The following is a 14,165-nucleotide window of genomic DNA, read 5'->3' on the forward strand; positions in this document are numbered from 1 at the left end:
ATAAAACGGCAAACTAGAAATTTTAACTCTCAGCACCCTTAACAAACTACAGTTCCCAGGACTCTTTGCGGAGAGCCAAGATTGTTTAAAGTAGTACTGTACAATCCCGCTTTCAGAGTATAGCACAATATAGGGTCCAACTTAAGTCCAGTGATTTCAACTGGTCTGCTCCGACCATGGCTTACTCAGATACCACCCAGTCTTGTACAATGAGGTATTTTGTTGGCACCATCTGTTGCTATTTTTTACCACAGAGTAGGTGTTTTTTTAAGCAGAAGAAAAAGTTTCTGAGTTTGCTATACTTTCATGTTTATTTCCTACACCACTTTTTGCCGGGGGGGGGGGGGTCTTGAAAAGCATTTAGAAATCTCTCAAATAATCATTAATAATATAAAAATCATTGCCCTCAAAATGGCATTCCATTTTTTTTATTTAAAAAATGGGTTTCTCATGCAGAGAGCTACAAAATACGCGCACACACAAATACGGAGAATCAGATCTTGGTATCAAGGATAAAGAAATGGTTTTTATTCCCATCTCCTTCCAGCAAACAAGAAAGGATGAAATGATATCTTGCTATAAAACTGTTTTCTGCCCATAGTGAAGCAAACCGCAGTCTGTATCTTTACCACCACCTAGTGGGAAGAGTATACTTCCTAAGAATCTGAAACTTCACACCAATTCCCCGGTTTTTATTAATTTTATTTTTATATTTTATTTTTTTAATTAAAAAAACAGACTTCTGCAGAACAGGGAGAGCAAAGCCAATGAAACATTTCATTTGTGTTCTTTTAATAGTTTGCTACAGGCCAAGGTACACATGACTGAAATGGATCCTTGTTGCCAAGAACGGGATACAATTTTTCCGATACACCATACATAGGGAAGACTCCAGAGGCTAAGGAAAAGCTGGCCTAGGCAGACCACTAGCCAGATTCAGTAGAGCATCTTCCTATATCTGTATAGCGTTTTCGGGCTTTTGCACTGCGCTCAATGCAGTTCTTAACCCCTTGCTCAACCCCGGAACCCCTCCACCTTTGAGATTACAGAGGAGAGGGATCCAAAACCACCTTCGGCAGGCTAAGAGAGGCAGGTTGGATCAGGTGGGGGTCGTTCCTCCGCCCAGCTTGAGCTCACCTCCCACTGGCCAACACACAAACAGATCAAAATACACCGGAGGTTTGTAAGATTTGATGAAGTGAAGGGCGGTGAGGGCCGGCCAAAAAGCCGTCTTTGGTTGACCTTTTTTTAGGATTGAAGTTTTTCTATGCACATGCCTGGCTACGCATTGAGATGCAATAGCGTTTTAGGGGGCTGGGTTTACACCCTGCCATCATGAATCACTGGTCCCATCACCTCCTGGCAAATAGAAGGGGAAGAAATGGAGGCAGTGAGAGATTTTACTTTCTTGGGCTCCTTGATCACTGCAGATGGTGACAGCAGTCACGAAATTAAAGGACGCCTGCTTCTTGGGAGAAAAGCAATGACAAACCTAGACAGCATCTTAAAAAGCAGAGACATCACCTTACCTACAAAGGTCCGTATAGTTAAAGCTATGGTTTTCCCAGTAGTGATGTATGGAAGTGACAGCTGGACCATAAAGAAGGCTGATCGCCGAAGAATTGATGCTTTTGAATTATGGTGCTGGAGGAGACTCTTGAGAGTCCCATGGACTGCAAGAAGATCAAACCTATCCACTCTGAAGGAAATCAGCCCTGAGTGCTCACTGGAAGGACAGATCCTGAAGCTGAGGCTCCAATACTTTGGCCACCTCATGAGAAGAGAAGAATCCTTGGAAAAGACCCTGATGTTGGGAAAGATGGAGGGCACTAGGAGAAGGGGAGGACAGAGGACGAGATGGTTGGACAGTGTTCTCGAAGCTACGAACATGAGTTTGACCAAACTGCGGGAGGCAGTGGAAGACAGGAGTGCCTGGCGTGCTATGGTCCATGGGGTCACGAAGAGTCGGACACGACTAAACGACTAAACAACAACAATCATGAATCAGCATCAGGACTAAAAGTATTGCAGAGCACATTCATTCTCTGTCTGTCTGTCTGTCTGTCTGTCTGTCTGTCTGTCTGTCTGTCTGTCTCTCTCTCTCTCTCTCTCTCACACACACACACACACACACACCTTCTGTCACGTAACAGCTGTGGATGCCTTGTGGCCAGGCTGCTCCACCAACCCCATCTGGCGGAAGAGAGTAGAAGTGAGGACTGTGCTCCAATCCTTTCTTTCTGGCCCAGAATATTCCCGGATGGAGCTTCCTCTAATCCCAGGACTTCTGGGTGAGTTCCTCAAAGGCCCAGTGTTTTCGTTTGTTTTTTCTTCTAGAAGCATCACGGGTCTCTCTCTGTCTCTCTCTGGCTGCAGATCGAGTGCAAGAGGATTCCTGAGGAAGAATTTTATCAAAAGAAAAAGAACAACAACAAAAAAGTATTAGAAGAGTTTTAACAGTCGGCAAGATTTTACTTGCTTGCTCAGGAAGGAAGAAGCTTCAAGGGGGGGAGGAAGCGTCAAGGAGAGTTGAGTTCAAGGGTGGAATCTCTTACCAGCTGCAACAGACACATTTAAGGACTCAATCCCAGGCGGCAGCTCTCGCCCTGGGAAAATGGTCAACATCCTTTGGCACAAGCTTCTAGTCCCCGGAGAAAGGCCATAACCTTCATTTCCTGCACACGGGCAAAACACAATGCAATAAAACGCCAGGATTTTAATTTCATGGTCTTGCCCTAAGTGCTTGTGAAGCCTCTGAGGGACACATACAAAAACCACACCCTGAGACATAAATAAAATCGTGTCTGTCCCTTTAAGAAAGCATAGAGCTGGAGAGAGAAGTAGGAAGAGTGGCGCTCTTTCCCACTTCCTCTTTTACCTCTATGGCCATTTCAAGGCTCCGACTTTTACCCAGATCTGTGTGTGTGTGTGAAAAAATGGACCAGAGGAAGTGGGAGCCCAAAACACTCGCTCAAAAATCCAAATGTGCCTATGGGCTGAAAAAGTTGGCAAATCTGGCATTAAAGCTGCTTTTATTTCATTAGTGCGAGGATATGTTGTTGTTTAGCATTCGTGCCTTTTCTTTTTTAAAAAATATCTGAAAGCAAATCAGAACCAAAAAGATATTGAAATAAAAGAGGGAGGCACCGATGAAGGGCAGTATATAAACTGAATAAATAAATAAATGTTTGTTCTATGCCACACCCCTTTAGATATTTTAAAACGGGGCTATTGTGCAAGCTGTGATTCCTGCATTCCAGGGGGCTGGACTAGATGACCCCTGGGGTTCCTTCCAACTCTACGATTCTGTGTTCTCCAGACGAAATGCATCATGCTTCCCCCATAGGTCCTCTTCCCCTAACATCACCATCTTCATCCCCTGAACCTGATCTCAACATGTTTGATTAACAGGCAATGAGTTTAGTTCAGTTGCCTTTTTCAACTCCCCATGGCTCTTTTTAAGGTAGGGTGTGTTTGTATTTTAGATTATGGATATTATCAGGCAGGGCTTGTGTTTTCTTGTTAAAAAGACTGCTAAGCCGTTGGGGCTGAAAGGCAGGGCAGAAACACCCAGGTAAATAAACTTGGGTTTAGGCAACAATATCCTACACAAGATCACTCCCCTGTCCAATTTAGGTAAAGGTAAAGGGACCCCTGACCATTAGGTCCAGTCGCAGACAACTCTGGGGTTGTGGTGGTCATCTCGCTTTATTGGCCGAGGGAGCCGGTGTATAGCTTCCAGGTCATGTGGCCAGCATGACAAAGCCGCTTCTGGCAAACCAGAGCAGCACATGGAAACGCCGTTTACCTTCCCGCTGTAGCGGTTCCTATTTATCTACTTGCACTTTGACGTGCTTTCGAACTGCTAGGTTGGCAGGAGCTGGGACCGAACAACAGGAACTCACCCTGTTGTGGGGATTCGAACCACCGACCTTCTGATCGGCAAGCCCTAGGCTCTGTGGTTTAACCCACAGCGCCTCCCGCGTCCCTCTCTGTCCAATTTAATCTCCCTCAAATTGACCACCCACCCAGAAACACTTGAGAGATGCTTTTTAAAAAGATGTTTGGGGGGGGGCATGATCCATGGCAATGTCCCAGAGCATGAGACAGCAACACTACCTCCATGATAAAGGTGTCAGGACAGACATGAGGGACGTCTTCACACTGTTAAACTGCGGAACTCCCTCCCACAGGAAACAGGGATGGCCACCAACTTGGAGGGCTTTGAAAGAGGGTGGGACAAATTCATGGAGGAAAGGGTTATCGATGGCTACTATCCACAATGTATGTCTCCGAAAAACAGTCAAGGGGAATCCCAAGCAGGGACAGCAGGCTTCTGTGAGATCAGTATGCTAGATTAGATTCTTATTACTTATTAGTTTTCTCTACCGCCCTCCATCACAAGATCTCAGGCAGATGGGCCTCCTCTGTCCCCATCCAACTGCTGCAAATTTTCAGATTCTCCTATCTTTCTGCAAACCGCAGGCTCCTCCCTCTCCCCCATATCTCCCAGGCTCCCTGCCCTGTCCAATTTTCTCTTCTGCCAAGCGCTCAACAGAGAGCGGAAATCACTGGCAGTGAGAAGAAGCTGGCTCGCTCTCGGGAGCCCCTCTGCTCCGCAGCCCCAACGAAAGAGATTCTGTTCCCTCGCAGGGACGAGCCGAGCCGTCCTTCAAAGTAACAGCCCCCGACTGTCACCAGAGTCCCCGGCTCGTCGTCCCGCCGCCTGTTGTGGAGATGGATTTCCCCGCAGCTCATCACTCCCGCCCCCGGCTTGCCAGTATCTCTTTCCTCCCTGTAATCGAAAAGGTATCTGAGCCCCGGGAGCGACGCCACTGCGTCCTGTCAGCTTCCCGGCTTCAATCAGCGTTTCGGTTAAAGATGAGCCTGGCAAGGAAAGGAAACAGGACCACTGGGGCACCAATGCCTTTCCCGCCGCAGCGGAATAATCCAAAGCATCTCTCATGCTCCCAGCCGTGGGCAAACAGCCCCCAGCACATAACTCAGGAGAGACTCCTTGGCGGTGGAAGGGGGAAAGTCCACTTCTGTCCTGTAACACAGGGGAACCGGCTGCCCTCCCTGGGGGTTGGGAGAGACCCTCCATGTTCGGACACAGTCTCTCTCTTCAAAGCCAGGTGCTGAAGATAAAGGACAGTGGGGAAGATATCTTCCCTGTTCTCTTTCCAAAAGCCTATGGGCTGGCAGGCGCTGGGTGCACAATACTTTGGTTTGGCACAGGTAAAGCCAGGACAGGGGTGGGGGGTGGGGCGTCTGTGAGACTCCAGAGGTAGTGCAACTACAACTCCCAGCATCCTCTGCCAGACCGGCCAATGGCCAGGGACGATGAGAGTCTAGAAAGGTCTGGAGGGCTGTCTACGGTACAATATCCCACAATAACCCTTTGGCTGACCAATATTCTACAGCCTTTCAAATTTGTTTGTGGAATAAGGGCCTATCATTTTGTTGTTTTGGTTTCAGCTACTTATTTGTGCTTTTGCAGTCATACTTCGGGTTGAGTACGCTGCGGTTTGCGTACTTTTGGGATGTGTACTCCGCGGCCCCGGAAGTGTTTACTTCTGGGTTCCACTGCGCGCGCATGCGCAGAAGTGTTCTGCGCACTTTGCGCATGCGCAGAAGTGCTCTGTTGGCGCTTCGTGCATGCGCTAAAGCGCCGTTCGGGTTAAGTACTTTTCGGGGTGCGATTGGGTACTTAACCACTGTACTTCATATTTTATCTTGCGGGTGGCCGTGAGATCTTGCGAGGAAGGGTGGTACATCAATCGAACAAATAAAAAATAAAAACTGGAACGCACCCCGGACCCAAGTTCTTGTAGTCTGCTACCTGGCTTCCTTCATTTGTCAGGGGTATCACAAGACCTCCAATCCACCACCCACGTGCCGGTTCATAAAGAGGGGCTTCCAGATTTCACGATCCTGCCCCCGTTATTACCATTACCCATACAGACTCAGTCGTTCTGACTCAAGGAACAAGGCAGTTGAGCAGCTCGGCAGCTGCGTCCATGACTGAGCAGCCCTGTTTAGGATCCGCTCTGCTCACCCCGAAAAGGGGGAGGGGCTAGAAAAAGGTGCCCTGAACATAGTCTGCCTCCCTTTTTCCCTGACTGGATAACCGCGCCCAGTGGGGTCACCACCTAGGGGTCGTAAAAGACAATTGAACTTTGGAACATGGAATATACAGACTTTGTCAGATAACACAGAGAGTGAGCGTCCTGAACGCAGAACTGCCATCATTGCAAGAGAGCTGTGACGTTTTAACATCGATATTGCAGCACTTCAAGAGACTCGAAGAGCAGGCGAGGGACAACTGAAGGAAGAAAAAGGAGGCTACACATTCTTCTGGAAAGGTCTATCTGAAGAAGAATATCGAATACATGGGGTAGGCTTCGCTATCAAAAATGACCTTGTGAAGCTCCTGTCAGAAGTCCCTACCGGGGACTTCTCAACCCTTCTCAAGTCCTCAACCCTTCTCAAGTCCTCCCAGAATGGATTACGTTCAACTTCCAAGGTACCATTGTACAGGGCTTCCCCAAAATTTAAGTGACGCGATGTTACATACCTAGCAGCAGGATGGTGGGTCTCATCCAGCGGAAATCTAAGCAACTCACGATGGGAACAGAATCCTGGTCCTTGGTGTGGGCAGCTGTTCCAAGGACTTCCCATCCTTGCTCTGATTTTGCCTTCCAGAAGAAAAGGGGGGTGAGAAAGGAGCAAGAGAAAAGGGCAAACTTGAGGATTACTCCGTATAAATTCCCACAACAGCTTAACTCCATGATATGGAAGGAAAAGGTACATCTGCGCTGGTTTGCTGTTTGTTCACTGTTCAAATCAGAAACTCAAACTTCATTGGTTACCAGGAACCTCAAAAAATGAAACCTCAACACAGAACCAAAAGCATCTGCAAGCTATGGAGGTGGGCCCAACCTCCATCGCAACCAGGAATTCAAACCCAGAGGAAGTCCAAGTATCCCTTGATAGCTGGGAGTCTCTCTCCAGCCGATGGAGCGGAGGGCCCATCAAACTGAGCGCCAATGGAGAGCTGTGGTTAGAGTGCCAGGCAAGGGCCAGGGTTCAAATCCCAGCATGTTTCCGAGCACAATTCAAAGTGTTGGTGCTGACCTTTAAAGCCCTAAACAGCCTTGGCCCAGTATACCTGAAGGAACACCTCCACCCCCATCGTTCTGCCTGGACACTGAGGTCCAGCTCCAAAGGCCTTTGGGCGGTTCCCTCACTGCGAGAAGCCAAGTTGCAGAGAACTAGGAAGAGGGCCTTCTCAGTGGTGGCGCCCGCCCTGTGGAACGCCCTCCCACCAGATGGCAAGGAAGTAAACAACTATCTGACATTTAAAAGACATCCGAAAGCAGCCCTGTTTAGGGAAGTTTTTAATGTTTGGTATTTTATTGTGTTTTTAATATTCTGTTGGAAGCTGCCCAGAGTGGCTGGGGAGGCCCAGTCAGATGGGCGAGTTATAAGTAATAAATAATAATAATAATAATAATAATAATAATAATAATAATAATATCCTCACTCAGCCATTAAGCTTGCAGGAACAGGCGTGGACCAGTCACTGCTTTTCAGCCTAACCAACCTCACAGGGTTGTTGTGGGGACTAAGCAAGGCGGGGTAAAGCCACATACTCCCCCTTGAGCTCCTTGGAGGAAATTAAGAAAGGCATTGCCTCTAGCTACTGTGAGAGGGGGGTAGAGGAACAGCTTAGCACAGGTGCTTCCGGACTACAACTCCCATCATCTCTAACCACTGGTCATGCTGGCTGTGGCTGATTGGAGGTGGAATCTAATGACATCAAGAGGGAAGCAGGTCGTGCCCCTCCCGGACACAGACTTTGCTCTGATCCAGGAAAACAAGTTGCTATTGCGTACATGCTCCCAGCTCATCCTTTCAACACAACCAGCTACAAAATCCATTTTAGAGGGGGGAGGGGGGGAAATCTGCCTCGTTTTCTGAAAAAAACCTGCCATTTCCAGGCCGTAACAACGCTGGGATTTATGCCCGCTCTGCGGCAAAGGTGAAGCTGGCCAATGTGGACCCAATTAAACAGAGCGCCTCAATGGCCCAAATGTTCATAAATTGCACATTTATAGTAGAGGGAAGCGGTCCGCACAGATGTTTCAATTAAGTTGCAACACCTTCTAAATGGCTTCTTTATTGGGTCGTTCCAGAGCGGGGCGGCTGGCAGAGATCGGAGGGGGAGGCTCCCCAGATCCACAGGAAAGGGGGCAGAGAAAAGGTGGCTGAAAAATTAGGCCATTTGCCTTTCATTGTCTGAAAGGCCAGCCAGCTTTAAATCACCTCCCAGCCGACTCAATGCCCAACTGGTGGGAAGACGAGTCTTGGGCTTATGTCGTGTGTGTCCCGGCGCCCAGATGCACCTGGCAGGTGCTCATCGGATAAATTCCATCCTTCTCCCAGCTTTGTAAACCCAGCTTTCAATCTTATGTGCCCACCCCACTTCGTATAGACCTCAGGGCTGGCCACCTAGCAAAATCCAACTTATTTTTAAAACCTTGTACAACGCTGCCACTGGGTGGCCGAACGGGGCACAGCAGCCACTCCAAGCAAGGCGGAGGAGATGCTAGAATGCAACAGAGCGGAATAAGAGACCAGCTGTCTGCTATGGAGTCAGGCCATTTGTCTATCCGGGTCAATGCAGTATGCTCTGAATGGCAGCAACCCCCCACCCAGGGATTCAGACAGGGAGCCTTGCTCAGCCCAACCCGGAAACGCTGGGAGTTGAAACGCTGGGATTGTCTGCATGCAAAGCGCTGAGTTACGATCTTTCCAGCTCAGAAACAAAGATTCTAGCCCCCTTGGTTCTGGGTTTAAAATGGGTTCGCAGAAAGCTGCCTCAAGCTGAATCTAGCTCAGGGTTGTCAACTCTGACTGGCAGCAGCTCTCCAGGGTTTGGGGCTACGTGGAGACGCCGGGGATTGAACCCAGCATCTTTGGCATGCAAAGCAGACAAGCCAGCATCCTTTCCTGGTGCTTTGCTTGCAAGCGCTACAGGAGTGTAGCAGTGATTTTAGATTGATGTCGGCAAACCGCATCAGATAAAAAGCTAGCTATCAAAACCCTCAGCTGTCAAACACAACGTACAGTGCTGGCAAACCTTCCTGTACATTAGTATGCATAAACATGCATTCACAAGTTGGGTCAGGGGGACATTAGAGGGCAGCAGGTCACTACTGGACTGGCCAGAGTTGGGAGGATCCTGATGGAACCGGTTAGAGCAGGTTAGAACAGGGGAGGCTGGTCCAAGCCTGAAGGGTCAGACCCAGGTGAGGAGAAAGACAATGAGAAAATGGCAGAGTGGTGGAAAAACCCCAAGGATCACGAGTTAGAGAGGAGGGGGATGTTTGAGGAGTGGGCAGGTGACAGAGGCATGATCATGGTGAACGTGAGAAACAGGGACTTCCCTTATGGTGGGTTTTTGGGGTGTTGGCAGGATGTGACCTATGCAAGAACACCACCTCTTTGGGGCTTGACCAATTGTCATTGGATGAAGGATGCACCTCTGGTTAAACATTGACAGTTCTTAAAATTTTCAATAAAAGGGGGCGCCTGCTTTCATTCTGGGCGACCTTCCGGATCCGCATTCTGTCTCCCGCTGTGTTCTTTATTGCGATCTCCCCACACAGGAGAGTCACCCCTGGGGTCTGAGTGTCAGACTAGCACCTGAGGGACCAGGCCTCAAAGCCCCACCGATTCATGAAACTCCCTGAGTGACCCTGTCTCTGTCTCTGATCCTACCCTGCCTCACAGGGTTGTTGCGAAGACACAATGGGGAAGGAGGCAGAATGACGTCCACCCCTTTGAGATCCTCGGAGGAAAGGCGGGATAAAAATGTACAGGCTCCCAATGTACATCTCCCATTGACACGGGGATTACATTCTGAGACACCGTGCGTTTAAGCGAAATCACATCTACGGAAACACCATCGAAAAGGTCTGCAAACACAGTCTGGAAACCCTTGAAAAACCACCAAAATCCACCACAAGCGCTCTCTCCAAACTTCCCTGCTTAAAATCCAACTTCCCACAGGCCTCAAATGTCAGTGCAAGGACTCGTGGGATTGTGTTTGCAAAGGCTCGTGGGACTGCTAGCTAGGCGCTATTTTCGTGCCGTTTTTGCCCCTCCAAGTTGTGCATGCCTTGGACGTACAGGAAGTTGCCTGTAACCATTAATTTAAAAGACCAACAGGGAAAAGGTTTGGGGGGCGGGGGTTGTTACCTTAAGAAGGCCCTGAAGATCATCTGTGCTAAATACGTCCAGAACTTCCATGGCCCCCGAGCTGGCTTTGCTGACCACTGGTGTCAGGGGACAGCTACAAAGAGAGAAGCCCGGGGTAGGGGCAACAATTATTAAATGCTTCCCGGCAGATCTCCACAAGCTGGTTCTCTTAGCAACACCCGTCTCCGCAGGGACGGAGAGAATGAAAAAAAACTGCATCTATAATAATAATAATAATAATTTTATTATTTATACCCCGCCCTCCCCAGCCAAGGCCGGGCTCAGAGCAGCTAACACAAATATAAAACAACTAGTTAAAATACAATTCAACAACAAGACTAAACACATTTAAATTTAAATTTAAAAATTAAAAATCCAACCCACAGCCTGCGCTCAAGTTGGCCTGATGCAGGATTGTTCCAAAGTAAACCCCACCGAGGCTAATGGCACTTGCTCCTAAGTAATTGCAGGCAGGCAGGATGGCGGGGACTCAACCTTCTGCCCCCAAAGCAAATGCTTTATCTGGTTGTTCAGCAAAAAACAAATTAAGATTCTAGTCCTCATGCCTGCGCCGAATCAAATAGGCAGGTAAGGATCTGCCTCCCCGCATTCAGAGCAAATGCTCTGCCCCTGAGCTACAGCCCCGTCCCCGAAATAATTCACCTGGTGCTCTTTTACCTGTTCCGTTGACTCATCACAATCCTGTCAACACCCAGGAAGTGAGCAGACCGCAGGACGGCTCCCAGGTTCATCGGGTCCTGTATCCCCTCCAAAGCCAGCCAAAGGAGCTGCGACCCCTCGCAAGCGGGCCCTCCCTCTACCTCAAGGGGCAGCGCCTCCTGCCAGCCAATGGGGCGGAGGGGCGTGGCTTCCAGGCACACGCCCTGATGGACACCGCCCTTGCAGAGGCCATCTAGAACCTTCCTTGGAACCACCTTCACTGGAATCCCCCTGTCCTTGGCGCGCCGGGAGAATTCTTCCAGCGCAGGCGATGGAGTGCCCTTGCCAGCCTTAAGGAAGAGCTGGGAAAAGTTCCTCCTGGATCTGGCCAGAGCCAAGGAGCAGGGAGCAACCCCAAACAAGATCTCTGAGCCTTTGGTCCTTTCGACAGGGAGGGGTTTCTGCGGGGGGCTCCGCTTCCTCTCGGGGAAATCGTCGTCCCTCAAGTTCTTGAGCTCCTCCCTGTCAGACGGCGCGGTCTGCGCGCGAAATTGCCGCCAGAGCTCGTTCCGAAGGACACGACCCTTCCGGGGTTTACGTAGCTGGGCTTCGCTCTGGTCCTTGGCTGTTTCAAGTCCATGATCAGGAATCACTTGGCTGCTCACCCCACCAGGAAGCTCACGCTCCCCTGCCTGAGGTTTTCTCCGCGTGGAGAGATGCCGGATGGTTCTAAAGGAGCAGGACAGTCTTGCAGCGTCCCATAGGCCAGATTTAAAAGACAGGAGAAGTGCCATCTCTGACGTTCAATATGCAAAATCGACATGGATTATGTGGTCTATCTGGAAAATCCTGAAACAGAAACTTTTTCCAATATCTCCTGCCCAGAGTTTCCACTTTCAAACAGTGTGCTATATTATCATATATTTTGAATCATGGACATTTATATTTTAACGGCCTGATGACATAGTTTCGTTCCGTATTTTAGCTATTTTGAGAACTGTGCAATTAGTTGTTATGTTTTGTAAGCCCTACCTGAGCATGCATGATAATTATAAAATAATAATAATAATAAATCCCCAAATCAACTTTGATCTGATGTGCTCTAGGCTTTTTCACTTGGTCTTGACTCCCCCACCCAGCAGTTCATGCAGGAATTATTATTTATCACTCACAAATCATCTGAAGAAGTGTGCATGCACACGAAAGCTCATACCAAAATAAAAACTTAGTTGGTCTTTAAGGTGCTACTGAAGGAATTTTTTATTTTAAATCATCTACAGTTTGCTAAGCAATTTCAGCTGAATTTGGGGAGACCACTTGAAGCATCCGTTGTGTTGAGCTACTTCAATTGCTTTTGTTTTATGTGCTCATTTCAAACAGCTGGAAAAGTCTGTAAATGTTGATAATAAACCTGATTTGCAATGGGGGTTGAATAATTCCTATAGCAATGGTAGGAGCCTCATTGAGTTTTAGTTAAACAGAGCATCTGCTTTCATGTGGAAGGCCCCAGGTTCAGTCCATGGCATCTCTGGGTACCATCTGAAATGCCAGAGTGAGTCAACGTAGGCAATGCTGAATTAGACAAGGCAATGGGTCTGACTCCGTACACAGCCTCTTCCTGTATTAAATCAGCCCTTAATTCAGAACCATGAGAACTTGTTTTGGCCAACCAGCGTGGTGTGATGGTTAGAGTGCTAGCCTCCAGAACAGGCATCTCCAAACTGCGGCCCTCCAGATGTTTTGGCCTACAACTCCCATGATCCCTAGCTAAGAGGACCAGTGGTCAGGGATGATGGGAATTGTAGTCCAAAACATCTGGAGGGCCAAAGTTCGGGGGTGCCTGCTCTAGAAGACCAGGATTTGAATCCCCAGTCAGCCACTGGGTGACCTCACTGTCTCTCATCCTAACCTACCTCACAAGGTTGTTGTGAGGATAAAAAGGGGGGCGGAAGAGTGGAAAAAGCCATGCACACACCACCTTGAGCTCCTTGGAGGTGGTGGCATAATAAATGGCAATCCATATCCAGCCGAGGTTTGCCTGAGCATCTTTTAAAAGCCACCCACGTCTGAAGGCCATCGCTGCACCCTGGATAATAGCAGCTAAAGCCTTGCAGTACATTTCCGAGCATAATTCAAAGTGTTGGTGCTGACGTTTAAAGCCCTAAACGGCCTCAGCCCAGTATACCTGAAGGAGCGTCTCCACTCCCATCGTTCAGCCCGGACACGGAGATCCAGCGTCGAGGGCCTTCTGGCGGTTCCCTCACTGAGAGAAGCAAAGCTACAGGGAACCAGGCAGAGGGCCTTCTCGGTAGTGGCACCCGCCCTGTGGAATGCCCTCCCAGCAGATGTCAAGGCAATAAGCAATTATTTTACTTTTAGAAGACAACTGAAGGCAGCCCTGTTTAGGGAAGTTTTTAATGTGTGACATTTTAATGTATTTTAATCTTTGTTGGAAGCCGCCCAGAGTGGCTGGGGAAACCCAGCCGGATGGGCGGGGTATAAATAATAAATTATTATTATCATTATTATTATTACAGAGATAACTCAGGATTAGCACCGCAAGGTCCTTCCAGTTACCCCCAGGGACGAAGGCTCGAAAGGTTTGGTTTGGGTTTGGCAAATTCTGCTCCTCCTTCCCTCCCTGATTTTGCAAATAGAAAAGTTCATGTTGCTAGTCCCTGTGGTCTGTCTGAGGAGCTAGTAACAAACTCAGCTGAAAATGGGGGGAGAGAGAGAGAGAGAGAGAGAGAGAGAGAGATCTGCAGCCCAGCCTCCCTGCCCAAGCTGCTCTCTATCCAAACTGCAGCAACCCCGTCCAGGATTGCATGCCCTCCTGGCAGCGCGCAAACCTACCTGGCCACCCACGTGGGCTGCTGCCTTCTCCGCCTGAAGAGGAAGTGGCTTCCAACCATAGAGGCCACGGCGAGAGAGCGTCGTGCTTGTCCCGCAGCGCCACCTGCTGGCTAAGCCATTTAGCGGCGTTTCCCCATCCGGCCGTCGAGGAACGTAGAAAGATGCCTGGCTTGTGTAGAAGCAAGCCCGGCGCGTGTGTGTCAGCAGCGTTTCCTACACTGACCGGCAGCAGCAGCAGCTTGCTAGGGTGCTTCAGATAGGGGTCTTTCCCATCCCTACTTGCGAGATGCCAGGGATTGAACCTGGGGCTTCCTGCCCCTGAGCTACGCTCCTCCCTGGTTCGGAAGGAAGGGCTTGCGATTCCCCATCCATCTTTCATGTTTATC

The 14,165-nt window shown here is 49.1% G+C and overlaps 1 protein-coding gene across 2 annotated transcripts; it reads right to left on the bottom strand.

Moving 5' to 3' along the window:
• Positions 1-681: 681 nt before the first annotated feature.
• On the bottom strand, positions 682-13,848 carry MRM1 (mitochondrial rRNA methyltransferase 1). Of its 2 annotated transcripts, XM_035139756.3 has the most exons (6): positions 13,780-13,848; positions 10,945-11,775; positions 10,267-10,360; positions 6,578-6,698; positions 2,556-2,675; positions 682-2,395 (listed from the first exon to the last, which is right to left on the bottom strand). In XM_035139756.3, exons 2-6 carry the CDS (start codon positions 11,718-11,720, stop codon positions 2,343-2,345), a joined length of 1,164 nt encoding a protein of 387 aa, XP_034995647.1. In that variant the 5' UTR covers positions 11,721-11,775; positions 13,780-13,848; the 3' UTR covers positions 682-2,342. The 2 variants fall into 2 exon arrangements, with proteins under 2 accessions (XP_034995647.1, XP_088513842.1); XM_088657716.1 differs by lacking the exons at positions 682-2,395; positions 2,556-2,675; positions 13,780-13,848 and adding an exon at positions 4,575-4,887 and having other exon boundaries at positions 10,945-11,865.
• Positions 13,849-14,165: the final 317 nt, after the last annotated feature.

Source organism: Zootoca vivipara, chromosome 14 (assembly GCF_965207765.1).
Source record: "Zootoca vivipara chromosome 14, rZooViv2.hap1.1, whole genome shotgun sequence".
Classification (NCBI taxonomy): Eukaryota; Metazoa; Chordata; class Lepidosauria; order Squamata; family Lacertidae; genus Zootoca; species Zootoca vivipara.

Bases quoted from the DNA above. Each gene is read 5' to 3' on its own strand.
- MRM1 (XM_088657716.1), bottom strand. From the start codon at position 11,720: ATGGCACTTCTCCTGTCTTTTAAATCTGGCCTATGGGACGCTGCAAGA. The intron at 10,361-10,944 runs GTAAAAGAGCAC...CTCTCTTTGTAG, and splicing joins GTGATGAGTCAACGGAACAG to CTGTCCCCTGACACCAGTGG. The intron at 4,888-6,577 runs GTATGTAACATC...TTTCCTTGCCAG, and splicing joins ACCCACCATCCTGCTGCTAG to GCTCATCTTTAACCGAAACG.